This window comes from Gracilinanus agilis, chromosome 2 (genome assembly GCF_016433145.1).
Source record: "Gracilinanus agilis isolate LMUSP501 chromosome 2, AgileGrace, whole genome shotgun sequence".
NCBI classification, from domain to species: Eukaryota; Metazoa; Chordata; class Mammalia; order Didelphimorphia; family Didelphidae; genus Gracilinanus; species Gracilinanus agilis.
In genome coordinates, this window is record NC_058131.1 from 380,304,911 (window position 1) to 380,332,502 (window position 27,592).

The 27,592-nt window shown below is 42.4% G+C and overlaps 2 protein-coding genes across 2 annotated transcripts in view; one reads left to right on the forward strand and one right to left on the reverse strand.

The window, feature by feature from the left end:
* Positions 1-11,453, forward strand: part of CCNJL (cyclin J like) — a 50,043-nt gene extending 38,590 nt beyond the window's left edge. The window contains exons 3-5 of the mRNA XM_044661738.1: positions 6,443-6,742; positions 9,099-9,258; positions 10,991-11,453. Coding sequence (XP_044517673.1) covers positions 6,443-6,742; positions 9,099-9,258; positions 10,991-11,438 — 908 coding nt within the window. The 3' untranslated portion in view covers positions 11,439-11,453. The remainder of the gene's footprint in view (positions 1-6,442; positions 6,743-9,098; positions 9,259-10,990) is intronic.
* Positions 11,454-20,194: 8,741 nt separating this feature from the next.
* Positions 20,195-27,592, reverse strand: part of FABP6 (fatty acid binding protein 6) — a 95,863-nt gene continuing 88,465 nt past the window's right edge. The window contains exons 2-4 of the mRNA XM_044659846.1: positions 24,721-24,932; positions 23,973-24,062; positions 20,195-20,248 (exon numbers count right to left, since the gene is read on the reverse strand). Of these exons, the coding sequence (XP_044515781.1) occupies positions 20,195-20,248; positions 23,973-24,062; positions 24,721-24,932 (356 nt within the window). The remainder of the gene's footprint in view (positions 20,249-23,972; positions 24,063-24,720; positions 24,933-27,592) is intronic.

Below are 27,592 nucleotides of genomic sequence, written 5' to 3' on the forward strand. Positions count from 1 at the left end.
CCCCCCCCCCCCTTCTTCTTCCCTCTCTTCCTCCTCCTCTTATTTAAAACACTATTACTTCCTGACTGGCTAAGCAGACAACTACATACATGCCAGATATATGCACAAAGTTATCTCAGAAGGAGGGTACTGTTAGCCAGAGGGACCTGGAAAGCTCTTTTGCAGAATGTAGCATCTGAGCAGTCCTGAAAGAGACCAGGAAAATCAAGTGTCAGTGAGGAGGAAGAACTGAGTTGAGAAATAAGGTATGAGGAACAGCAAGAAGGCTGGTGTCCCTGTAGAAATAAAGGGAGAGAGTTGGGGAGTAGTGTAAAAAAAGGGTTGTTTGAACCATTGTGATTTTTAGAAAGATATTTGTACTCCCTAAAAAAGGAGCATTAAGCTGCTGAAACTTCCCCAAGAGGAACAGTGGATCTAAGGCCCCAGTAAAGTTTAATTTTTCATTATCAGGTCCCAGTTGCAAAGGTTGCTTCAGATCTAGTCTGTGGACAGCTAATGTCTTCATTGCTTAGAGAGATTGGGAGTTAGGGCACAATGTCGTGTCTTTTTTCTCCTGGGAAGCCAGGAAAGTTAGCTGTGGCTCCTGTTTGCTTTTGCAAGGTTCCCTTCTCCCCCATCTCCCCCACCTCCTACTCCCCACCCCAAAAGGTAACAAAACCACCCTTTCCTCTTTTGAAGCCCAATTCCAAACACAAATTCCTGATCCTAGGAAAGAAATGTCTTTGTTACTGTCATTGCCCCAACATAACTGGCTGGCCTCTGGAATTCTGCCTGGATGGATGGATCACTCACTGTGTGTTTGTAAAATACTGAGGTCAGCACCTGCAATAACTCTGTCCTGGACCAGAGAACTAGGGTGGGAAGGGATGTGTGGATGTGAGAAGCTTCCTCTCCCTTCCCCCCTTAAAATACACATTTGAAGAAGAGAAAGGAGTGTGGCCATGGGGAAGTTATGTTTTTCTTTGGTGTTTTAGAATGCACATGACCCTCCCAAGACCCCTTTGTAGGTGACTCGCCCAAAGAATTTTTCTTACATCTGGTGTCTGGGCAGATTGGAGATAAGGCGGAGACAGCTGAGTCGGATTTGTACAGCCTGGACAATGGGCTACTCACCCTGATTCATGATTGTGACTGGGGGGAAGAGAAGGGGAGGGGGGAGTGGTATGCCTGTGAACGTGCAGAAGCCAAGCAACTAATTATAGCATTCACTTAGACTGCATCCCTTAAAGGGAAGTGCATTGTTTGATGTTTAAAGCCAACCTCCTGAGAACAGAATTTGCGGGAGGAACTGGAAGAGAGAAGGAAGAGCCCATAACTGTGAGGGGGGAGACCTCTGGCCTAATTTTTACGTTCCTCCAATTTGCCTCCCAAAGTAATACCCTGCTACTTGGATCTTAATTTCATTCCAAGATCGTATGAGACAACAGCTGGGAACAGAGAGGGACAGCGGGACCCCAGCTGCTGCCTCTATAGCCAACAGGCATGGGTCTCCCTCCCACCTGGGCCAGGGCTGGCTTAGCAGCCCCCAGCTCAGATGGTATATCTCTGTATTCCCTGAGGCACAGGGGTCCTCCTTCTCTCCCACTTCCAGCCCTTGTAACATTGTTAAATGTCCAGACATTCCCTGGTGACTAAACACCCCTCCCACTAAGAGCAAAAACTTGGGTACCAGTCTTCCTCCCAGATCCGAGGGAGGAATAAGTTTAATATTTATTGTGGATGAAGGCTGAGGAGGATAAGCTAAGGAAATTTTCAAATGAAAAATATTAAGAAAATATTTTAAAAATTACTTTTTTTCCCCCTGTAAATCGATATTAGTAAGCAGTACCCTTATGGAATCCAGACAGGGCTAGAGTACAGATTGCCCAGTTATCTCTCTGCCCTACTTGGAGAGGTAATATGGTACATGGAGTGCCTGACTTAAGTCAAGGCCTCAGGGTGCAGATCCTGCTTCTGAGCCTGACCTGGCACAGCCTCGGTTTGCTTATCTGTAAAATGAAGACAATATTTATACTACTGTCATCACAAGGTATTTTTTAAAATATTTAAATGTTTTGTTTTGTTTTTTTAGAAAAATTTTCCATGGTTACATGATTCATGTTTTTATTTTCCCCTTCACCCCCCCATAGCCAACGTGCATTTCCACTGGTTTTAACATGTGTCATTAATCAAGACTTATCACAAGGTATTTCTTAAGAAGGTTTTTTGCCAACTTTAAGAGCACCAGAAAAATTCAAGGCTTTATGATTACCTAGCTTAAGAGAGAACACAGTGATTAGGCAAATGAGAAATTGCTGAATAGGTTAAACCTTTTATTGGAGGCCAGCAGCTGCTTTCTCTGCCAGAGGCTTATTGATGAAGTGTAATTTGTTTTTCTACTTGGGAATATAAACCAGTCTGTATTGCAGTTCTCTCTCACATCCGGGAGAAGGAAATGAAGAATTGGCCAATGATTAACAAGGAGCATAAGGCACAGGGAAGTCTTCCTTAAAATGTTCACCTATTGGATCAGCTTTAAATTTGTTAATAGAGATCTGAAGTTGGGGGTAAGAGAAGAAGAAAGATATCCTGAGTATTGGCTGACTGTTAGCAATGGGAACTTTGACCCAGGGAAATTGCTTAGGGACAAACAGGAGAGGGAAAAAGGGGTATCAGAATTTTTACTTCCCTTTTATTTTCATTTTTTTTTTTGATACCACAAGGGCATTTGGGAATCTCATAATGGATTGTATCTTAAATGTGGACTTTGGTATATTATTATGCATGCTTCCTGGATCTCTATTTTGCACTTGTGGGTTTGATACCTGCACCTTAGTAGGCTTTCAGGATTTGCTGGGAATCAAAAGAATAATTGCTATTTCACTGATACTTGGACTATAGATGGGATTTGACATTGGGGTCGAACTTGAAATCTTTCTACCGATTAAGACTTTCAGTTTGGTAGAAGAATTCTTTGTCAAAGCCTTTGAGATTCCAGAGTTATCTCCATATAACAATGAGACCTTGAATTCAAGGTAGCATTTAAGTACTTTCTAAGTGTTATGTGCTGGGGATTTTTTTTTTTTTAATTTACAGGAAGAGCCACAGGTTGGGTTGGCATGTGGACCTGGGATTTCATGGGGGGGACTCCAAAGTCCAGTCCTTTTATGAGGCATTGATGTAGATCACCAATTTGCCTTCTAATTTGCTTCTTAGAACAGAGGGATTCTTTACCTTAAGACCTTAGATGATAAATTTCAGGGAGTGGGAAACAGGGGTAAAAATCTTTATTTTTATTAACCTCTAACTGAAATTTTAGTATTTCCTTCCATTATGAATGTAGGCAACAGATACTCTTGAGAAGGTTCCATGGCTTTTACCAGAATGCCAAAGAGGTACTGTTTTAGAGAAGTTGTCTGGAGCACTGTTAAATGGCCAGTAGGTGTCAGCAGAAGAAGTTTATTGTGCTTTGCTCCCTTTCATGGACTTTCCAGCCTAACAACCCTTTTTGGGATTCCCTGCTCTCTCATTCTTCTTTCTCTTGCCTCAGGGCTTTTGTATAGGCTGTTCCATTTGTCAGAAATTCACTCCATTCTCTGCACTTGATGGTGGGAATCACCTGACCCTTCTAGGCTGAGCTCCCATGGTGCCATTTCTCAAGGGAATCCTTTCTTTGATTCCTCTTAGTGATTGGAGATCTTTCCCTGCATATATAACCCAGGAGAATGTGTTTTTTTGGTTGCCTGAAGTCAGAAGATTCATCTTCCTGAGTTCAAATCTGGCCTCAGACACTTACTAGCTATGTGACCCTGGGCAAGTCACTTAACTCTGTTTGCCTAGCCCTTACCTCTCGCCTGCCTTAGAAAGTAAGGGTTTTAGTTTTGGAGGGGTTGGGGGATTTTTTTAAGTGCTGGTAAGATTGAGTTGGATTGGATTGGAGCCCATCATTCTTATTTATGATTCCAGCTGCTTTTCCTAACTACTAGTGATGAAAAGACAAAAACAAAGCAGTAACTGTTTATAAAGAGCTTCTATTTTGTTGGGAGGAAACATGTTCATAGATAAGTAAATAGAGGGCAATTTGAGGCAGGCAAGAGCACTAACCAACCCATGACAAGCTCAGAGCAGTTGGTTTGGTATTGATGGCTTCCGAGCTGAGTTGTGAAGGAAGATAAGCATCCTGAAAGGTCGCTGGCAGGGTCCACTTTAGGTTCGTATAAAATTGTATAAAAAATTCTTACTGAGTGCTTGGTGACTTAAAAAATATCCAACTTTTATTTACTCTGTTTTTCAATTAACTCGCATGTATTTTCTTTCTCAAGCAATTTAAAAGGAAAAATTGTTGAAACAAATATGCAAAGTCAAACGAAAATTCCCACAATCTGTATTCAAAAACTTGTCTCATTTTGCAACTTGAATCATCTTGAGGAGGGTAGCATAGTTCATTGGAAAGTCTTTGGAATCATGGTGAGTCATTGCATTGTCCAGTGGCTACACCATTTAATGCCTAGGAGGGGAATATTTAGCACCCACAAAATATGCCCCTTGGCTCAGTATAATAATAAATAAGCAAAATACTCTATCTATAACCTAAGTCATCTAGGCAGCAGAGTAGATAGAGTTCTAGACTTGGAGACAGTATAATCTGAATTCACATCCTGCTTCAAAAGATACTTGCTAGCTGTATAACCCCAGCAAGTAATTTAATCTCTATGTACCTTAATTTCCATATCTGTAAAATGGAAATAAGATAATAGCATCTCCTTCACAGGCTGTTAATGTAAAAACATTTTGCAAACTTGTGTTGATGATGATAAATTGAATGAATGAAATCTTGTGTACATTTATATTACTGGAAAGAAGAAGGAAAAAAAATAAGCATTTAACTTATGTAGTATCTTCTGTGTGCCAGATACTGTGAGACATGCTTTATAGTTATCTCATTTGATCCTCCCAGCCCTGGGAGGTATCCCTATTTTATAGTTAAAGAAACTGCAGCAGAGGTAAAGTGACTTGTCCAGAGTCATGTAGGAAGTGTCTGAGGCCAGATTTGAACTCAGGCCTTCCAGCACTCAGGCACTTTATCCACTATACCACCTAGCTACTTTACTATCTTTCAAATGTTGAAAAGATGCTCTTGGAAAATTTTCAAAAGTCTGCTTAAGCTATTGCTTAATTCATACTTGCTTTCTGTTAATTATTTTCTCAATAGCTACTAAGTACTACAACTGTTGGGGAAGGGGAGGGATCTAAAGAATATTTTTTTAACATTTAACATTCCTTTTTAAATTTTGAGTTACAAATATTCTCTCTCCCTTTGGTCCTTCTCCCATCTATTGAGATGGCAAGCAATATGATACTCATCACACATATAAAGTCATATTTCGCAGAATTTTTTAACTAGAGTAGAGTCTAAGACTTAGAGGTTGAGAACAAACGCTGTAGTGGAAAGAGAACTTGTCTTGGGGGTTGGAAATACCTGAATTTGGGTCTTGCACTACATACACACTTACTAGCTGCCTCACTCTCCTCATCACCTTATCCTTTAAGCCTCGGACAATAATGCTTATACTAGAAGCAAAGTGGCCCAGAAGAGAGCTGACCTCAGAATCTGGAAGATCTCCATTGATCCCCTCCTTCCAGGTGCTGACCCTGTGACTGTAAACAAATCAGTGCCCCAGGCAACACTCTGCATTGGCTAGGAAGCTTCTTCATTCAGTTTTTTCTACATAGGATGTCACCTGCAGAGTAGGACTGGTTTGGGTGGGGTAGGGGTGGGATACAGTAATATGCAGTTTCCACATTTTCATGCCTGACTACCAGAGACAGATACATGGTCAGGATTTCCATTTCCGAAGGTCTCTGGAAATGTGTTGTAGAGGGGAGATATGGGCTTTCTGGAAATTTGTAGCAGTCATTTTCCTAGTTAGAATTCTCAAATTAAGCATCCCAGGTAGGTCTGCTTGTGTTTTTACCCTGTCCTTCTTGTATAGCATGAACCCACTTTGCCCAGGGGCAGCTGGGTGGCTCAGTGGATTGAGAGCCAGGACTAGAGACGGGAAGTCCTAGGTTCAAATCTGGACTCAGACCCTTCCTCTCTGTGTGACCATGGGCAAGTCATTTTACCACGTTTGCCTATCTATCCCTTACCACTCTTCTGTCTTACAACCAATACACAGTACTGATTCTAAGGTGGAAGGTAAGGGTTTTAAAGATAGATAGATAGATAGATAGATAGATAGATAGATAGATAGATAGATAGATAGATAGATAGATAGATAGATAGATAGATGGATAGATGGATGGATGGATGGATGGATGGATGGATGGATGGATAAAATAAAATAATAAAGTCATGCCTAATTCCTTGTATACCTTCACAGACACTCTAGTGTAGTGAGTCTTCAGTCTGTTGTATAGGAAGCGTTTGACATTTTCTTATCTATCTACCTCCCTCCTTTAGGCAAATTTGAAGAGAAGGAGGACCGAGTGCCAAAACTGGAACAGATGAACAGCTTGGGCCTCCTGTGCAGCCACCAACTGGTACTAAGTAAGAAGGAGCTTCTGCAAACGGAGCTGCTCCTCCTAGAGGCCTTTGGCTGGAACCTGTGCATGCCGACCCCAGCCCACTATGTGGATTACTACCTCTTATTCTCACTCAGTGAGAAGGACCACTGCAACAACCGGCCTATCTTCTCTTTCTCAAAAACCAAAGGTTTCCTAGAGAAATACGTCCACTATTTTCTGGAAGTCTCGTTGCAAGGTAAGAAGATAACAGCTCACTTTGGGGGGCTGGGAGAAGGCTGGGTCAGCAGATAAGTAGGGAGTCCCAGATCCCACGCTCCCTGTCTGTGGTGGTCATGACTCTTTGGACCTCAAATGAAAGGAGAGATGACCTGAATGGCTTGTAAGGACTCCTCCAGCTCTAAATCTGTGATCCTAAATGTTTTATCGTTCATTTGTTTCAGTCGTGTCTGATCCTTTGTGATTCCATTTGAGGTTTCCTTGGCACAGATCCTGGAGTGGTTTGCCATTTCCTCCTCCAGTTCATTTTATAGATGAAGAAACTGAGGCAAACAGGGTTAAGTGACTTGCCCAGGATCACATAGCTAGTAAATATCAGAGGCTGGATTTGAATTCAGGATGATGAGTCTTCCTGACTTCAGGTCCCACATTCTTATCCACTCCATCACCTACTTGCCCATCTTTGACTTTGGGCAAAATCTCATTCACTTCTGGGTCTTGGTTTCCTCATCTATAAAATGAGAAGGCTGTAATAGATCTAAATCCTAGACTTCTGATTTTGCTTTGAAAGAGAGGTCAAACACAATGACAAAATGAACAAATCACTTCAGTACACTGGAGCTCTTTATAAAAATTTGATAGTTTTTTTCATGTTTTTCTCTGGATATAGGTAGTATCTTTCATCACGAATCCTTTGGAATTGTTATGGATAATTGCTTTGATAAGAGTAGCTGAGTCTTTCACTTTTGATCATTGTTACAATATTGCTATTTTTGTGTCTAATGTTCTCTTGATTCTGCTTACTTCACTTTGTATCAATTCATGTAAGTCTTCCTGTACCACCTTTTTTTTTTTTTTTTTTTTTTTTTTTAAGTTAAATCTTTACCTCTGTCTTAGAATCGATACTAAGTATTGGCTCCAAGGCAGAAGAGGTAGGCAATGGGGGCCCACGATCACACCTCTAGGAGGTGTCTGTGGCCTGATTTGAACCCAGGACCTCTGATCTCTAGGCCTGGCTCTCAATCCACTGAGCCACCCAGCTGCCCGGAGACCACCTTCATTTTCAAGTACAGACCTCCCAGTGACCCATTCCTTATAACAAAGAGTGAACAAAAGAGAAAAATCAGTTCAGCATAACTAAGGTTGGACAATATGTAGCTACAATGTTCCACACCTTTATGTTCCACATAATGTTTCACATTCCACACCTTCACCTCTGCAAAGAAAGGGAGAGAAGTACATTTTCTCACCTTCTCCAGGGCCAAGTTTGGTCATAATAATCACATAGTATCCAATCTTTCATTCTTTCCTTTTGTTTTGTTGGGGTCATTGTATATATTGTTTTCTTAGTTTTGTTGCTTGATTCTTCATTGATTTCTATAAGACTTTCTGTGTTTCTCTGAATTGTTTCTTACAACACAGAAAGAGTAGATTACATCTATCTGCCACAGATAGTTTAGCTCCCCAGTAGATGGTCAGCTAATCCAAAAATTGCTGCTGTGAATATTTCTGTGTTTTGTGGTGCCTTTCATTCTATCTTAGACCCACTTGAGATTCACGCCTAGCTGTGGGATCTCTGGGTCAGTGATTATAGATGTTTCAAAAGCTTTTATAGCCTAAGTCCAACTAGGTAGCAACACCTCAAACATCTAATAAGCAGAGCAGTGCTTTATTATTTCTTAAAATTCATTTTAGTGTGCCATCTACTCAGTCCCAGAAAGCATTTTCTCAGGTATCTATGTTTAGGAAATAAACATTAGCTAATGAGGAATAACACATTAGAGCTATATCACTCCAAAATTCTGAGACAAGGAGAAACAGTTCAACTACTAACCAGAAGGCCAAGATGAACCATCAGAATATCACCTAAAGCACTCCTTCCTCCAAACCAAAGGAGAATCATAACTCCTTCCAGCTGCCTGAAGGAGCTTGAAATTGTTCTAAGGGTACAAAGTACATTCATTCTCAAGAATGGTGCTTGTTTCTCATCAAATGCCTGAGCAAAGGGAGTTCAGAGAACATTAAAGCCCTAGATTCTTGTCAAGAATCAAAAGAAGAAAAAGGTGTAGAAAGAAAGCAGTTCTGAGGCTTTTACTATTTTATATTGGTGTAAGGGACGGATTTGAGATAGTTTGCTGGTTTGCTCCAGCCTCATGAGATCAGGAGACAGAGGAAGAACAGGAACAAGAAAGGTGGAGCTATGCCTGGAGCTGTGAACTGGGACTTTGGTTGGTAAAGTACCATGGGTCACCTGTGCCTTCTAGGGAAGAAGATCTGAATTGACCAGTCATCAGGTGGATCCCTGACATAAAGGGAGAGTGTAACTCACCTGGAGGCATTTTTCATCATACTTATAATCTTAACTTCTCTTCCAGATCATATTTTTCACAACTTCCCACCATCCATGGTAGCTGCAGCTTGCATTTGGGCCTCTAGGATTTGCCTGCAGCTCTCTCCCACTTGGACCAGAGATCTTGAGAGAATATCACACTATTCGATGGAGCAGATCAGTGCTTGCGTTAAAGTCATGCTGTTGTAAGTCTTAACCCCTAACCCCGTTGAGAGAGAGAGAAAGAGATGCACAATAATTCAGGTGTGTGTATATATATGTGTGTGAAATCTGCACAGCAACAAAAAAGCAATCTCCCTACCAAACACTTGGTATGAAAATGTCAATTATGCAGCATCTTAGGCAAGCTAAATCTATAGAATGGTTCGTGTTTGAGTCCTTGATGCAGTTTCAAGGGACCTTAGACTGCTTGATTCCTAATTTGGTCAGTGAATGATTGCCAAATGATCAGAAAAATCATTAAAAAGGCACCGTGGTATTGCATGAAAACCCTGGTATAATCTATATCGGACCATTTATCACCTGTGGAGAGGAGAAGGCAAGACAGGAGAGAGAAAATCTGAATCCTAAGATGTCCTAAAACAATTGTCAAAAATCGTTTCTATGTGTAATTGGAAAAGTAAATTAATTACTTAAAAGAAAAAAAAGCTGTGATGGGCCAAATCCCTCAAAAAGAAATCCTACTCAATTGGCCTTGAAGGTAGATATCCACAGGCCCCATGGTAGGCTTGAGAGAGAACACCGGAGACAGTGTTTGTGACACCCACCACATCCACAGCCCCCTCACCTGCATCAATCACTCTGCAGCACTTCCAGGATGCTTGACCAATTAGACAAGGCAGGTAACACCATCAGGCTAGGGGAGAGTTTCTAAAAAGGGCTAGCCCTCCTCTTGAGAGGCAGCATGTCAGAGAATGCATTAAACTTGGGGGTCAGAAGATGTGGCTCTATAAGCTTAATAGCTGAGGAACCTCTTTTTTATTTTAATTTTGAATATTTTCCCCTAGTTACATGTTTCATGTTCTTTCCCTCTCCCCAAATCCCCTAACCCCCCTTACTTAGCCAATGCACAATTCCACTGAGTTTTACATGTATCATTGATCAAGACCTAATTCCATATTATTGGTAGTTGGACTAGAGTTATCGTTTAGTGTCTACATCCCCAATCATATCCTCATCGAACCATGTGTTCAAGTTGTTGTTTTTCTTCTGTGTTTCTCCTCCCACAGTTGTTCCTCTGAATGTGGCTAGTTTTCTTTCTATAAGTCCCTCAGCCTTGCTCTGGATCATTGCATTGCTGCTAGTAGAGAAGTCTGTTATGTTCGATTTTACCACAGTGTATCCGTCTCTGTGTACAATGTTCTCCTGGATCTGCTCCTTTCACTCTGCATCAGTTCCTGGAGGACTTTTGAGTTCACATGGAATTCCTCCAGTTCTTTATTTCTTTGAGCACAATAGTATTCCATCACCAACAGATACAGAACCTTATTTTTTTAAACCCTTACCTTCTCTCTTCAAATACTAAGTATTAATTCTAAGGCAGAAGAGTGGTAAGGGCTAGGCAGTAGAGGTTAAGTGACTTGCTCAGGGTCACACAGCTAGGAAGTATCCAAGGCCATATTTGACTCTCGGGTCCTCCCAACTCTATACCTGGCACTCTATCCATCCATTGTGTTACCTAGCTATCTCCCTCTGCCTTCTTTTTAAACCTCTGAGCCTCATTCTCCTCTGGTAAAATGGGAATAATTATTGCACTGCCTGCCTCATAGAACTGTCATGAGGAAGATGCTTTATAATGTAAAAATAAATAAATGTAAATTGCTATTATTATAAGGCATATAATCAGTTTAAAATTTCCAGATGGTTACTCTTATCACCAAACTTTCACCTAATACTCATTTGGTTCTTCCCCTCCAGGGCTTTTGACAATGACTTCAAGGATGCTAACAAAGTAAAGAACCAGCCACTGGCCCTGCAACCCCACATGTTGGTGCCAGGCACACATCAGGCTCCCACCCAGGTGTTGTTCCAACAGCCGGCCTTCCACCATCCACTCCCCCAGCCAGCAGCCACTCTGTCCCACCTCCAGACCCCCGTGCAAGACTTGTGCTCAGCCTATCGTGACACCCTGCAGCCCCACCAGTCTGGGAGCCTGCTGTCGGGAAGCAGCGACCCCTCTCTGTACCACCCTTACTCTGCTCTCCAGCCTTCAGCAGTCCAGGCCATCACCATCCCAGGACCCCTCCCCAGGCAGATTGGAGCAGAACCAAGACACTGCATCTCTATGGCTTACGGGAGTAGCTACTTCAGCGGACATCACTCATTTCCAGCCGGATGTTTGACAGATAAAATAAAGCCGTCCTAAGACTGTGTGTTTGCGCGGGCGAATGAGAGGGATCTCATGGCCCAACAGGCAGTCAGCTGTTCTGCGAGATGTGCTAGGATGTCAGCCGCAGAGCTTGGTTATCTTTAGGGCCTCTTCCCCCCTGGCCTTGTTGAAGCACTGACTTATGGAGACCTTTGCCCTTTTTAAAACTGCGAGAGTGGAAAAATGCAATAACATACCTCACCAAGAACATTTCCCTCTGAAACTCTTCCCTAAGAAGCTGGTTGTAGAGAAAGGACTTTGCATCTGTCTTCCAGGGACTCCAGGGAATCAGAAGGACCTGGCTGGTGGCCAAACTACCTGACCCTGGGTAGACTACTAGTCAAAGAATGTTTCCCGTTTTTATCATTAAAAAAGACTTTATTTCTTATCAATGGCAGCTATACCACTGTAAAATAACACTGAGAAGTTTTTTGGTTCTTCCAGAAAATGCCAAGTGTTGGTGCAGTTTTTCCTTGGCTTAGAAGTCTAATGTATGTTTGGGGGTTTTTTGTTGTTGTTGTTTAGATTTGTGACTGTTTTGTTATTGTTTTAATGAGAAACACATCTGAATGCCTGCCTTCTGGGACTGGGTGGATGGGTCTCTTTTTTACCTTTTTTTTTTTTTTAAACTTCAAATGTCACTCTGCCTTGTAGGTATTTTAAGATGCTGCTGCCTCCTAAAGTGACTTAGCTTTTTCGCTCAGCAAGATGTCTTGTTTACAAATTATATCAGGGATTTAATGTTACTTGAAGGTTCCTTAGGAAAAAAAAAAAAACTTTTGTCTGTGAATGATGCACTGCCCATAATTCTAATGTGTTCCAAGTTGAACTATCTTGTGGCCTGCTTACTAAAAGCTGATAGCTGGACTTTGTTTTGTCAGAAGGAAAAGGAATAATCAGCAAAGGTCATTTCCTAAGCCTTTTGTAGTTCCAGGTGGCCCCTAGACTTGTTTGAAACTTTGTTCACTACCCGGGTTTTCTGCAGAACCAGCCCCTAGATAAGATCTTTGAAGAGTAGGCAAAGGTTTGGGGTTGTTTTATTTTCTCCTTCTGCCTCTGTAGGGGATGGGAACCTGGCCTAAGTTTTTGTTTGTATGGAGGCAAGAGGTGGAACATTTGTAAAGATGCAGAGGTGTGTTTATGCTGGGGGAGAACTGTCAGGACATTTGATATTTGATGTCAGATTGAAAGGCAGTATTGGGGAGGGCTGGTGTCCATCCAGAGGGCTCACAGGAAAACAATATAAACAATGTGCAATAATACATTTTTCACTCTGATTTGCGTGACCCATGCTCAGTATGTTCTTGGGGATTTGGGGAGGAGACAATGTGAGAGAAGGATGGGGATGAGTAGAAAATAGAGTGTTGGATATTGTCCCTCCAGCAACATATGGTCCTTTCCTAAAGTAACTTTTAGGAGAAATCCGTGACCTGTTCCCAACTTCTTTAAAACCACAACACCAAGAACTCACCTACCTTCTGCCTTGTCAGATCACTAAATTAATCTCAATCTAATCGGAAGAGTTTATTTCCCTTGCCTAGAAAAGATGAAGTTTTTATTAATAAGTAGGATGAAGGTGAGCAGAGCAGATGAAAACCTAAATAGCAAACAAAATGAAGCCTTTGAGGGATGTACTGTCAAGCATTTAGCATTGGGAAATTTGGCGTTAGTTTCTTCTGACCTATTTTTATCATTTGTGAGCTGTTCTGGTCTCTACACTATTTTATTGGGCATTCTCTCAGGGGTGTGGGTTAAGGGCTGACCGGAATCCAGCAGCCAGCCTCGCCTTTTCTTCCATTTGGTGAAACTCTCTCCTTTCTTTCCCTGCTGGCCCCTGGAGGAAAGCTCCCCCAATAAATAGCTAACCTGATTTCTCTTGTCCTGTGTCATGCAGTCTTTTCCTGGACTTCTTTCCTCATTTCAGAAGCAGAGCCCTCCCATGGATTGGAATCTAATTGTACTCTACTGCCAGGCCTCATCTCAATCATCAGACAATGCCTTCTGAATTCACTCTTCAATCTAAAACTGAATTTTGGTTGTATTTAAAATAAAAGCTTTTGCTTTAAGGTTTTCATCCCCTGTTTTAGCTGCTCTCTACCCTAGGAGCTTGCCAGGGGCAATATGAAGTGAAAGTTTCCAAACCCTCAGAGGGTCTTCGAATTTGAGCTGGAAGGACCTTAGGCCAATCTAACTCCTTTATTTTACAGATGAGAAGTTGAAGCCCAGAGATGTTAAGTGATTTTCCTAGGGTCATATAGCTAATAAATGTCTGAGATAGAGTTTGAAACCAGGGGCCTTCCTAAGTCCAGTTTCCTGGGCCTCCCTCCCCCCCAGTCCATTGAGTGTTTGCTTAGTGCAAGGGTGCTGGGTGACTCAGTGAATAGAGCACTGGGCCTGGAGTCAGGAAGACCATTGCTCAAATCCAGCCCCAGATGACCCTGGGCAAGTCATTTAACTCAGTTTTCCTTGCTTAATCCACTGGAGAAGGAAATGGCAAACTACCCCAGGATCTTTGCCAGGAAAACGCCATGGACTGCACAGCCCACAGATCACAAAGATTCAGACACAACTGAACAGCAACAACAAATGAATGAGAATTTCTATATCATCCCTGCCCCCAAGTAGCTTATTGGGAAGAGCAAGAGATAAGAAAAAAATGTGTAGAACCCACAGCATGCCCTGGGAACTCGGAGAGAGGAGCTGATAGCTGAGAGGATCTGAGGAGGATCCCTGGAGAAGTTGTCATTTGAGCCTAGACTGTGAAGATGTGAAGACAGGCACACAAGGCTTGTAATCGACACATATCATTGGAATGAGAACTGAGTGCTAACATTTTTTTAAGTGAGAGAGAGTAAGATTTTATTTTCTCAAGGTAATCCCCCAGTCTTTGTTTATGATACAAACTGGCTTATCAGGCCTTCTTTTCCTAAATGACTGAGATGGTCTAGTGATCACAGACCCTGCATCATCAGCTGGTTCCAAATGAATGAGGTCCTGTAGTGCTAGCTTTGGGTCATGCCAGGTGTGCCGAGAGCAATTAGACTCAACCGTGGAGAGAGGAGTAGTTTTTCTGCCTTTTTCCTTTAATGAATAGCGCATAGCAGCCAGGGTGGTGATCAGGGCCAACAAGGCCTCCCAGAGGCTCTGTTCAGTTTGTGAGCAGCTGTGTTCAACTCCCGGATTGAGAGGAAGCCAGGGCTTTCTCCGTTCCCAAGAATTCACTAAAGCTTCGCTCCATTACACGTCCTTGTGGGAAGGATGGATGGACAACCCATGTAATTGGCTATTGGGAGGCAGATTCTTTATAGACTCAGACACAGAGACCTCGGGAGAAACAGCTCCTGAGACCAGAGATGAGAAAGCCAGTTTGCTGCAAAGGGCATTGAGGGGGAGTTTGGGGGAAAGTGCAGGTTCCACAGATGGAGTCCTAAATCACATTAGCAATGTAGAGATGCCCAGGAAGCGATTTATCTGACTGCTGGTAAGTGTGCTCCTAGGAAATCCATTTCTATCCAGTAAATCAGGGAGGGGGAGAGGGGAAGGGAGGAGGCAGGCCGATTCTTTACTTTTATGAGTCCATTTCCATAATGCTGTGTCACATTCAGGACCCAGCTGGGACTTATCAACCAGGTAGGCTCTTCAGTCTGCTGGTACTTAGAATCACTGAAGTATAAAATGTAGGTAGTGCCCGACCTAAAAGTGGGTCGTCTAATCCGAAATTGGATTACAGAGTACAACTCTGATTTTACATGATTAGCTCCAAGAGGAGAAGCAAGGTCCAAAGTCATACAAGTAGCATTCTGTCTCCCATACCTGTCCTCTTTTCCACTCCTATCTACTGAGTTCAGGTGAGCCCAGAGAGCTGAGTCTACAGCTCCATCTCAGCTCCTGCCAAGTGCTAGGAGGGAGCTAGACATCTGAGTCACTGAGGAAAGTACCATGTGCTGGATGGACTAAAAATCTTAGACTGTTTAAGGAAAAAAAAAAAAAAAGACTAGGGAAGGCCATTCACAATTCTGATGCTCTGTTTTCAGATCTATTAAGTGAGAGGATTGGATTAGATGAAATTCTTTCCTGGCCTAAATTCCTAATTCCTCTCTTGCCCTCTCCATCAAGAAAACAGCCCTTCAAGCCCCCCCCCCCCTCCATTTAGTCTTTAGACTTGTTGGCTGAATCACCTGGGAGTCCATGTTTCCCCTGACTCCAGTGGGAGAAAGAGGCAGCTCTTAGAGCAGGGCTGGGGATTAAATGTTTCTGGGGAGGCTTCTGAGTGCTCAGAAGGAGCTAGACTCCCAAGAAAAGTGTCTGAAGAACTTAGAAAGGAAAATACAATGTACTCTGCTAATCCAATCACTGGTGTTAATGAGATTTCCAGGAAGAATAATTTAGTCAATTTAGCCAAAGAAGCTTTTCCCCTACACACTTAAAACCAAGTTTGCATATGACAGTCCATTTAATTATAAGAACTAGTGAAGGTGTTCATTAAAAGAATATATGCTGCGAAGCTACTTTGAAACAGAGTTGTTTCTTTTGGAAGCAGTGATGTTATGGAAGAATATCAGACTGAGTTTTAATTGTAAAGATGTGGGTTCAAATCCTGATTCTGACACTCATCTGTGTGACTCCTTAACCTCAGCCTCAGTTTCTTCACCAGCAAAATTGCCCATAGTACACTATCCATTTAGGTACAAGAGAGATAATATATGTTAGGTTCTATGCAAACTCTGGCAAATCAATGCCAGTTTTATTTGTTTTGATGCCTTAATTTGCCTTTTTTGTTGATAGTTTAGGCAGACTTTTTGTTGTTGATAGTTTTTTGTTGTTCAGGCAGACTTCCTGACCAACTAATTTTCGTACTTACAAAACTTTTTTTAAAAAACCTTTCCCTTCTTTTAAAAAGCAAAGAAGCTTACCTTCCATCTTAGACTCAATACAGTGTATCGGTTCCAAGTTAGAGGAGTGCTCAGTCCTAGGCAATGGGGGTTAAATGACTTGCCCAGGGTCACACAGCCAGGAGGAGTCTGAGGTCACATTTGAACCCAGAACCTCCTGTCTCCAGGCCTGGCACTCTATGCACCACACCTCCTACCTTCCCCTTTTATAAAACTTAATTAAAAACTTTCCAAAATTCTCTTATCCCCTCTTCTTTCTCCTTAAATTTTAATTTGTTTCTATATCACAATATTTCTCAAATATATTGCAGGGGGAAGAATGTGAGATACATCCTTACCCACCCCAACCCCCACTCCTACCCCACCACCACCACCCCCTCGTGTGTGTAGTAGGATCACAGAGCATCATGGTATTAGAAAGAAACTAATCAGATCAGCTAGGACTTGGCCAACCCCCCCTATTTTCAAATGAGAAAATGGAACCCAGAAGAGGTTAGGACAGGGCTGAGGGTGTCTCTCTTCTTCTGGATGGTAAGAGTCTCCTGGGCACACTTGGAAGCTTTAACTTGGATAGCTATACACGCTAGCTTAAACACATCTACAACCCAAAGCAGTGTTTGTCACCTGATAACACAAAAACAAATGCCCTCCTTGGAAAGGGTTGGTTTCAAAGGTGGCCGCAGTAGGGAATGGAGCCCCACCTGGTGGGCATGGAGAGAGTATCCTCCCCTCAAGGTCAGTTTGGAGAAAGAATGTATTCTGAGAGATCACATACCCAGGTGTCATTGAAGAAAGATAGTTAATAGGCTTCAAATTTACTAAAGCAATAGGGAGCCAGTGAAGATTCTTGTGCATAAAAATGATATTAGGAAGGTAGGTTACTTTTTTTTTTAATTATATCTTGTATTTCATTTATACAATGTGCTTTCAAAATAGGCAGTTTTGTGGTTGAAGAAATAAGTGTCATGTGAAAAATTTAAAAAATTTTTAAATGTATCATGGGAAATAACTTGCCTAGGCACACAAGTTTCTCACAAGAGGATTTTCTGAACCTTGGGTATCTTGGGAAGAAAAGATTCCCATTCCTAAAAAAAGACTGGGAATGAGGAGTGGATGGAGGAATTGGATGGCAAAAGATCAGGCTGCTACACTTCCACCCTAGAGTTTGTATTTGCCCTTGTTCCAAAGAAGAGATTTTGAGTTTTTCAGCCTAATTACAGCTAACTCGCTGTTATTTAGAGACTTATTATCCAAGCTCATTATAAGCAATTATTCAATCTGGAGGGGGAAGAACAATGCTGCTGGTTTAATTTAATGCCTACCTAGTTCACTTAATTAGCAATAAGTCTTGGTACAATGATGAACTTGAGAGGTGGTGGGGAAGGACCATTCTTGGGGAAATGAGCCATGATTGGGGCAGTCATCAAGATGAGCAGTAGGGGACTGATGGCCAGGTAGCAAGGACATTACAAATCTGTCTGGAGCCAAGACTCAACACACAAAACCATCATCCCTTGTACTCCAAAGCGTATAAAGCATGGTCACCTAATCTTATCTGTATGCCCGCATAGGGAATTCCCTCCTGTGGTAATTCTCTTCTCAGAGGCAGAAGGTAACTCATCTATAATTTACCACCTGAGACTGCAAGGTGGTAGAAATAGACCAAATTCTGCCTCAGACACTAGCTGTACAACCCTCGGCTTATCATTTAACCTCTGTCTGCCTCAGTTTCCTTATCTAAAATGAGGATGTTAATAATAGCATCCATCTCATTGGATTGTGGTGAGGACCTAATGAGTTAAATATGTAAATATTAGTAATTAGGGATCTGTCTGGGACACTCTTCTCCTTGGTCACCTAGTTAAGTGCAGGATTTGAACTCACGTCTCCCTTTAATGCTAGCCTTTCTCTTTGTATCTCAGATAAAGAAATAATTATTTAGTTGTTTTTCAATCGTGTCTGACTCTGTCACCCTTTTTTGGGTTTTCTTGGCATAGGTACCAGAGTTGTTGGCCATTTCCTTCTCCAGATCATTTTACAAATGAAGAAACTGAGGCAAACAGGATTAAGTGACTTGCTCAGAGTCACACAGCTAGTAAGTATCAGTAGGTAAGTAAGAAATAGTGTCATATTTGAACTCAGATCTTCCTGATTCCAGGATTGGTGTTTTATCCACTGTGCCACCAAACTGCTCTAAGGGAATATTATTATCCCCATCTTACAGATGAGAAAATTGAGAAGTAGAGAGAGGTGAAGTGATTTGGCCATTGTATCAGAGCAGTGGATAGATCCAGGACTTAAACTAGTTCTCTCACTTCAAGTTTGGTACTAATTCCTGAGTCAGTCTTTCTTAGGACCCATTCAGCCTAGCAACCTGTCTCAGGGAAAGGCAAGAAAATATTCCTGGAGCCTGCAGTTCCTTTCTCCCATTGGTGAGGTCTTCCACAAAATTCTGTTTGGAGAGAGGGCCCACCCAGGCTTCCCTCAAAAGAATTTAGCTTCAATCCTTCCCCCCAACTCCCAACCCTATAGCTTTTCAGCTTCCTTTTATGTGTTCTCTTCTAAAAGGAAGGAAGGGACTATTTTTCTTTTTGCTTGTGTCTGGATTCCCTGGCACATAATTGTTGTTAAGTCTTTCTCAACAGCATTTGACTCTCTGTGACCCCATCTAGGATTTTCTTGACAGAGATACTGGAATGGTTTGCCGTTTCCTTCTCCAGCTCATTTGACAGATGAGGGAACTGAGACCAACAGGATTGAGTGACTTGCCTAGGGTCACAGAGCCAGTATGAGTCTGAGGCTGGATTTGAACTCATGAGGATGAGTCTTCCTAACTCCAAGCCCAGTACTCTATCCACTGCTGTCCCACATAGTACAGCACATTAATTAAATGTAGAGTGAGTATGCAGGGACCATTGGGCAAAGGAGGCCAGGATGGTGCTTTCAAAAGAGCACTAGATTTAGAGTCTGAGGGCCTGGATCCAAATCTTGCCTCTGCCACCTGGGGGAACTTTACAAAATACTTAGCCTCCCCGATCCCCACTTTCCTCCTCTGAAACGGGCTGAGGTCCTGTCCAGTTCTAAATCCACAATCCTTTGACCTTTTGTGTCCATCATTTCCTACATCCCCACCTGGCTACAGAGTCTTGTAATGCCCCATTCTCAGCTTCCTTGGCTTTATCTACCCTGGGACCCATTCCCTGCTTTTGTTTTTATTTTTTTACCTTCTGTCCAAATTACAAATCCAAGCCAGAAAGACAAGGGCTGGGCAAATGGGATTAAATAATTTGCACAGGCTCACATTTAGGAAGGTATCTGAGGTCAGACTTGAACACAGCTCCTCCTGACTCCAGGCCTGGTGCAACCTAGCTGTCCCTTGCAAAGGCTATTGTCAACCACCTGGATACCCAGATCCAAAATGGTACTAATTGTGGAATTACACATGGTGTCATCCTGCCATTATGGATGAGACTGGGATGGAAAGACCATCACCACAACCTCCTCCTCCTCTTCCTCCCCCCTCTTTCTCCCCTTCCTCTTTCCCCTCTTCCTTCTCTACCCCCCTTCTCCCCTTCCTCTTCCTCCCCCTTCTCTCTGCCTTTTAACCCTTCCTAGGAGACTATAAAGTGGTGAGGACCCAGGACAGACGTCCCAACATTGTGACTTAATCCAAATAAACCCAAGATCTTCCTCTTGTCCACCCCCAGTCCTCAAACACAGGATGTTTCTTTCAAGACATCAAAAATTCCTGACTTCTTAAGACCAAGACACTCCCAATCACTGTAGATGTCTGTGTTTAAAACTGGCTTTATTGAAGTTTTTCCCCTATCCCTGCAGGGAAGGTTCCGGAATTTTAGTTGCCTAGGACAATTTCTTGCTGACTCTTTCGTAGGTCACACCTCCGCTAGTGGAGATCTTTAAAAAAGAAAAAATAAATAAAAGGATAAAATTAGGTTAGAAAGTGGAGGTCAGCAAGCATTTCAGCAAAGAAAAACTCAGCTCCCATCCTCAAGCTGCTTACACTCTGATGGATAGAGGCAGTGGAAATGGCAGCTAATCCTGGAGGGAAAGCATGGGGAATGGGGGGAGCCTGGGAAAGATAGAAGGCCCAAATTCTTGCTCCTGCCTCTGCTGCTTCTCAAGTCAATAAACATTAAGCAGCTACTCTGTGCCAGGCACCGTGCTAAGCACTGGGGATACAGAAAGAGGTAAAAGATGGTCCCTGGCCTCCAGGAGCTTACAACATGCAAACAGACACAAAACGAGCTTTATACAGGATAAATATCCAGCTCTGTGTCCTTGAGTAAGCCACTTCTTTGAGCCTCGTTTTCCCAACCTTCTAAATGGGAATGGCTATAGATATCTCTTCCAGTCCCAAATCTAGTATCTTCTACCTACCTCAAAGGATCTTTTGTGACATGGAAGAGAAACAATGTGGTATAGGAAAACAGAAGTATTAGACCTGGAGTAAGGGACCTGAGTTCAAGTTCTGACTCTGCTGAGGAAACTTGGGCAAGCTCAAGCCTAGAGTCAGGAATATGGACTGTGCCTTCCTGAGCAAGTCATTTATCTTCTCAGTGCCCCAAGAGAATTCTCAAGTTGCAGAAAAGGTTCCCTACACTGATGAAAATCTAAGGCTCAGGTTTATTTAAAAAAAAAATGAGAATAGTCATTATTGCACAATTTACAGTTCTTCACAGAGATTTGGGGAAGAAAGTTGTTGTTACAATGCAAAGCTCTCTAGAAAAGAGGTATTCTTGATTGAGAGGAAACTCCTGTTTAAGAGCCATTATCATTCCCTGCAGGAGTGATTGTCTTCCAAACAGGTAGGCCAAGAGCTCCCAGTCTCCAAGGTCCAAAAAGCTGCAGTTTCTCTTTGTTCTCTGTACAAACTAGGTTTGGGGGTGGGGGGGGCAGAATAGCCCAATTCTGGGATCCACCATCATAAGAGACTGTCAGATGCCTCCAGGGGACAGGAAATAGGTCCTTCTGGGAGGGTGAAATCACTGAGATTTTCAGGCTCCTCTCTTGAACAAATCTAGTTCTTGTCATTGGGAAGCCCAAGACCTGTCTCATAAATTCCAAGGCCTGGGAAGTACTAGCAAAAATAGTTGAATCTGGGCATGTGGCTTCCCTTCTTGGGGCCTCAGTTTCCTTTTTTATAAAATAAAGGGAATAGCAAGACAACTCCAAGGGTCCTTCTGGCTCTGACACTCTGGCACCATAGTAATAATAAGAGCTAATGCTCTAATAGCCCTTTAAGAGTTTCAAAGTAGTTTCCATATATTGCCTCATTTAATCCTCACCCTACCCTATGAAATAGGTATTATTGTCTCTGTTTTACTGCTGAGGAAATTGTGACTGAGAAACTCACTCATGGGTCTCATGCTGGTATCTGAGAAGAGATTTGAACCCAGGACTTCCTGACTCCCAGTCTACCACTCTGTCCATCATGCCATGTTACTTCCCATAGAATGGAAAGAGGGCTGTCTCTTGCATCAGGGAACCTGGGTTCAAATCCAGCCTCAAGGCCAGTTTTATCATATGTAAGTGAGGAGAGAGTGTGCTCCAGATGGCTTCTGAGGCCTCTTCTAGCTCTGGGTTTACAGCTCATGATTTCCATAACCCTGACTCTGGTTCTCCAACTGGTGGGATCATGAAATTCCCTTTTATCCCCTAGTCTTCTGGAGGAATTCTAGGATTTAGATCTGGAAGGGAGCTTGGGGATCAAGCTCTTAGGAACCCAGCCTCCTTAATTTCCAGGTGAGGAGGCCAAGAGAGAAGAAGGAAAATGGGATAGGTCCAAAATCACAGAAGTTGTGAATTGAAGACTAAATTTTGGACCTCATGCTTGGGCTCCAGACCCAGTATTCTTTCTCCTTCCATCAGGCTGGAATCTCCAGCTTAGCAGGAGCTTCCTCCTCTCTGACCCCTCTTGTTTTTCAGTCATGTCCAACTTTACATAAGCCCATATGGGGTTTTCTTGACAAAGATATTGAAGGGGTTTGTCATTTCCTTCTCTAGCTCATTTTACAGATGTGGAAACTGAGACAAACAGGGTGAAATGATTTGCCCAGTTTCACATAGCTAGGAAGATCTGAGGTCAGTTTTGAACTCAAAACCTCCTGTCTCTAAGTGTGGCTCTCTATCCACTGAGCCATCTAGCTGCCTCTGTCTGCAGGAGTATTGAGATCATTTCACAAGCCAAGTACCTCATCCCAAGGCATATCAAACTAGACCCCTTTACACTAGGAATGTCTTAATACTGAACAGTGAGGAATGAGTGTATCTCTTTTTCAGTCACAGCATCCAAAGGTCAGAGAGGAAAGAGAGAGTGATAAAAAAAGAAAGCTTTGTGGGAAACATTGGGAAGCATTCTAAGGATGTTGAGTCATGCCAAGGTAAAATAAAACTGAAGGCCTCACTCTAGTAGAGAATGAGAATATCTCCTCCTATCCCACTCCACCTTGAAAAGTCTACCATTCACAGTCTCTAGCCCTTAGACAGTGGTTCCCAAACTTTTTTGGCCTACCACCCCCTTTCCAGAAAAAATATTATTTAGTGCCCCTGGAAATTAATTTTTTTTAATTTTAATAGCAATTAATAGGAAAGATATATGTATTAATGTTTCTACCTTTTAGTAAAATATAGTAAAGAAAGCTGTAAATTAGAAACATTGAACTTTGAAACTATGAAACTATTTATTGAACTCAGAAATGCACCTGTGGCCAACACCACCTCCCCGGATCACTGCAGCACCCACTAGGGGGCAGTGGCACCCACTTTGGGAATCACTGCCTTAGAACGAGGACTTCAGGGAAGTGGCAAGAATTTCCTGAGAATTCCTCAAAAAGAAGAGAAAGTACAGTGTGGCATTGGAGAATGATGGAGAGAGAAGAGAAAAGAGTACTGATTCTGGAGTCAGAAGTCCTGTGTTCAAATCTTTAGTCTGGCACTACCTATGTGACCATTAACAATTCACTTCTCCTCCCTGGGCCTCAGTTTCCTCATCTGTAAAATAAAGTAGTTGAAAAAATAAAGTAGTTGAACCTGATAATCTCTGAGGTTCCTTCTAGTTTAGGGATTCATAACCTAGAACCAGTTAACTTTTAAATATCTAGTTTGATAAGTCTTTTGATAAATCTGTTTTTCTTTGTAATCCTTTGTGTTTTATGAATTCAAAAACATTATTCTGAGGAATCCATAGCTTCATCAGATTTAGTTAAGGGTTCCATGAAACACAAAAATATTAAAAACCCCTGGTCTTGAACTTGGGATGGTAAGTAAGGGTACCAGATTATTAACAGAGAAGGTTCTATGCATTCACTGAAATGTCAATTGATACAAATTCTTCAAGGCTGAACTATATATTGCCATTCTTTATGAGCAGCCAACAGTTCAAAGATTACCATGGATTTCTTTTTCCTTTTTTTTTTTTTTTAAAGCTCTTACCATCTGTTTTAGGATTGATACTAAGAATCTGTTCCAAGGCAGAAGAGTGGTACAATTGGAGTTAAGTGACTTATCCAGGGCCACCCAGCTAGGAGGTCAGATTTGAACCCAGGACCTCCCCTCTCTATCCACTGAGCCGCCTAGCTGCTCTCCACCATGGATTTCTTGAGGTGAACTTCCAACTTACCTCCACCAGTTTTCCTCCAACGATCTCTGAGGTTTGTTGATAGTTGGGGAAGGTCGCCACTATCTTGTTTCCCTCCATCTGCACTGTGGCCTGAGTTAAAAACAGACACAATCCCCAAACCATTGAGTTTCTCCAAGTGCAAACCAAACTGGAAACAACATAAAAGCCCTATGGGAGGCAACTGGGGAACTTCCTGATGGGGCCATAAAGGGGAAGCATGGAATGGGAGAAGGAGATCCAGGATAGTGAATTCTAGGGTAGAAAAAGTCTGGTGGAAGGTTGCTCTGGTAGACAAAAGAGGCATTAAATGTCTCTAAGGTAGAATGAGCAAGCATTTGCTTCAGGTACTAGAGCAAGATTGAAGGAACATAGGCTGGGGAGAAGATGGATGGTGATAAATTTCCCACCTCCCAATCTTTGCCCCCAAGTTGTCCAAATATTACTTTCCAGGCTGATAAGAGCTAATAGCTGGAGCATAATCAGCATGGATCCATGGAAGTACCTGGAATATACTTCTCCACAGACCTACCAACCTGATTTAATTAATGTTCCAGGTCCAAATCCTATCCTCCCAATTATTCTGGAACTTAGATCAAGATAAGACGTCAGGTTAACCATTTCCAAAAATTAAGGTAACTTCAGCATGTGTGTGTGTCTCTGACAATGAAAAGGATACCCCCTCCCCATGAACCCCCTCCAGGGTGGGAGGGAGGGAGGGTACACCTGGGGTGGCCATGTCATCCCTCACCTTAAACTTCTTGCCTCCCATGGTCTCCATTTCACACTCCTTGCCAATGGTGAATTTGTTAGTTACGACTTGACCCCCTGGGTAAGTATTGATCCAGGTAAAGTTGTTCCCATCCTGAACCACCTCAGTGAGGGTCTTGAAGTTCCTGTATTTTTCAATGGTATCCTTGGAGATTCCTAAGAGGAAATCACATTTGTTTTTTATAATCAATTCTCAGAAAGAAAGAAAAAAAATAGATTTCTCTTTTCCCCAGGAACCCAGCAAGTTTCCTCATTTGATTTTGATTGAAGTGCATGAGAGTACTTTATGTTATCACCTTTTTCCTGGACCATTGCAATGACTTCATTGGTCTCCTTGTCTCTAGTCTCCCCTCTCCAATCCATCCCCCATGTGATCACCAAAGTGATATTACAAAATCACAGGTCTGACAGCGCCACCCTCCTACTCCATAAATCCCAATGGTTTCCCATGAACTCTAGGACCAAGTACACATCCTGTTTGGCATTTTAAACCTTTCACATCCTGGATCCAGCCTACTTTTCCAGATTCTATACAATGCTTAGGGTGCATCTAGGTGGTGGCGCAGGGATAAAGTGCTGGGCCTGGAGTCAGGAAGACCTGACTTCAAATTTGACCTTAGATGCTACTAGCTACATGACCTTGAGCAAGTCATTTAACCTCTGCTTCCTCATCTGTAAAAGGAAGACAATAACAGAACCTACTTCACAGGGTTGTTGGGAAAATCAAATAATATCATAATTATAAAGGTCTTAGCACAATGCCTGGCACAATGCAAGTCCTATAGAAATATTAGCTACTGTTATTATTATTATTATTACATATACTCTATACTCCCTTTGGTCAATCAAAATGGCCTTTTTGTTGTTCCTCATAGGAGATGTCCCTGTCCCGTCTCCATAACCTTGTACAGGTTGTCCCCCATTCCTGGAATGTGCTCTCTCTTCACCTCCAGACTCTTAGAACCTTCATTTCCTTCAATGCTTAGTTCAGGCACTTTCTCTTACATGAGACCTTTCCTGATTCCTCTCAATTGCTAGTGCCTCCCCCCATGCCCCCCAAAACCCCACTCACATTTTTTTACACATATATTTTGTACATGTGGACCTGCTGTCTTGCCAAACAAAAACCAATCCATTGGGTACAGAAACAATTCCCATTTCATCTTTGAATTCCCAACACTTGGCATATGGCAGACACTCAAATGCTTGTTGATTGACTGCCCACCTAAGGTAAAGTAAAAGTCCTCTGCAAAACAGGCTCTCCTATCCCCAGCCCACCCCAAGTCAAGGAATCATGGAATTGTACAACCTGAAGGGACCCTAGAGATCATCAAACTTGGGTGCTAAACTTGAGACCCACAAAACTCCAGAGTGCTCCAGAGCCAGATTCAAATGTCATTGGTGGGGGTGAGGATAGAGAGCCAGGACTGGGGATGGGAAGTCCTGGGTTCAAATGTGGCCTTGGACATTTCCTAGCTGTGTGACCCTGGACAAGTCATTTAACTCCCATTGCCTTTACTGCTCTTCTGCCTTGGAACTTAGTATTGATTCTAAGACGGAAGGTAAGGTGTTTTTGTTTTTATTTTTTATGTAATTGGGAAATAAACATTTAAATAAAAATATAACATAGATAACATAAATTTGTGTTTTTCAAAATCCATATGTGGCCCCCATTTCTATTGAGTTTGACATCCCTCATCTAATCCAGCTCCATAATTTACAGAGGGGGAAACTACTGGTCAGAGAAGTTAATTTGTTTGCCCAACGTCACGCAGTGAGTGCTAGTCACTAGCAGGCAGAGCTGGGTGTCTGTGAGGCACACCATGCTTTCTCTTGTGATTCCTGTCAACAATTCAATTTAATTCATCAAATATTAAGTGCTTGCTGTGATGATCTCCAATTTATTCTGTAATACATCTTGCTTGTCATGTCTCCCCTCTCTAGTTGTGAGCTCTTTTTTCCCCGTTCTTTGTATTTCCTTTGCTTAGGCCAAAGCTTACTTAATAAATGCTGGTTGGTGTATTGACTTGGAAAGCACCAATGTTGGGTACAGGAGGCCCAGGCCACTGGCATTAACTAACTCCCTGGGGTAAAAATACCCCCAGCATCTCGGTCACTCCTCAGGGCAGAAGGCCAACATTCTGGTATCCTCTAGCACCGGCTCACCTTTCAACTACCTAACCTGGAGCCCGGCCTACCTATTGCTGCTACTGTGGTTATTGAGTTGTATCTGACTCTTCCTGACCCTATCTGAGATTTTCTTGGCCAAGATACTGGAGAGGTTGGCCATTTCCTTCTCTGTTTCATTTTATAGATGATGAAATTGAGGCAAACAGGATTATGTGACTTGCCCAGGGTCACACAGCTATTAAGTTTCTGAGGTTACTTTTGGACTCAGATCTTTCTGACTCCAGGCCCAGCATTCTACCCACTGCAGCACCTAATTTAATAGAGTTGATTCAGGAAAACAGAGTTTTAATCACAATTATACTACTATTTCCCCTCTCTGGGTCAGATCTATGATTTTGTATGTACTTTCTAGTCTTAAAAATATACCTAAGGATACAAACAGGTTAAGTGCCAAGGGTAACATAAATAGGATATGTCAAAAACAGATCTGAGGGGCAGCTAGGTAGCATAGTGGGTAGAGCACCAGGCCTGAATTCAAATCTGGTGTCAAATACTTCCTAGCTGTATGATCCTGGACAAGTCATTTAACCTCCATTGCCTAGCCTTCGTCACTCTTGTCTTAAAACTGATACTAAGAAAGAATGTAAGGGAAAGAAGGAAGGAAGGAAGGAAGGAAGGAAGGAAGGAAGGAAGGAAGGAAGGAAGGAAGGAAGGAAGGAAGG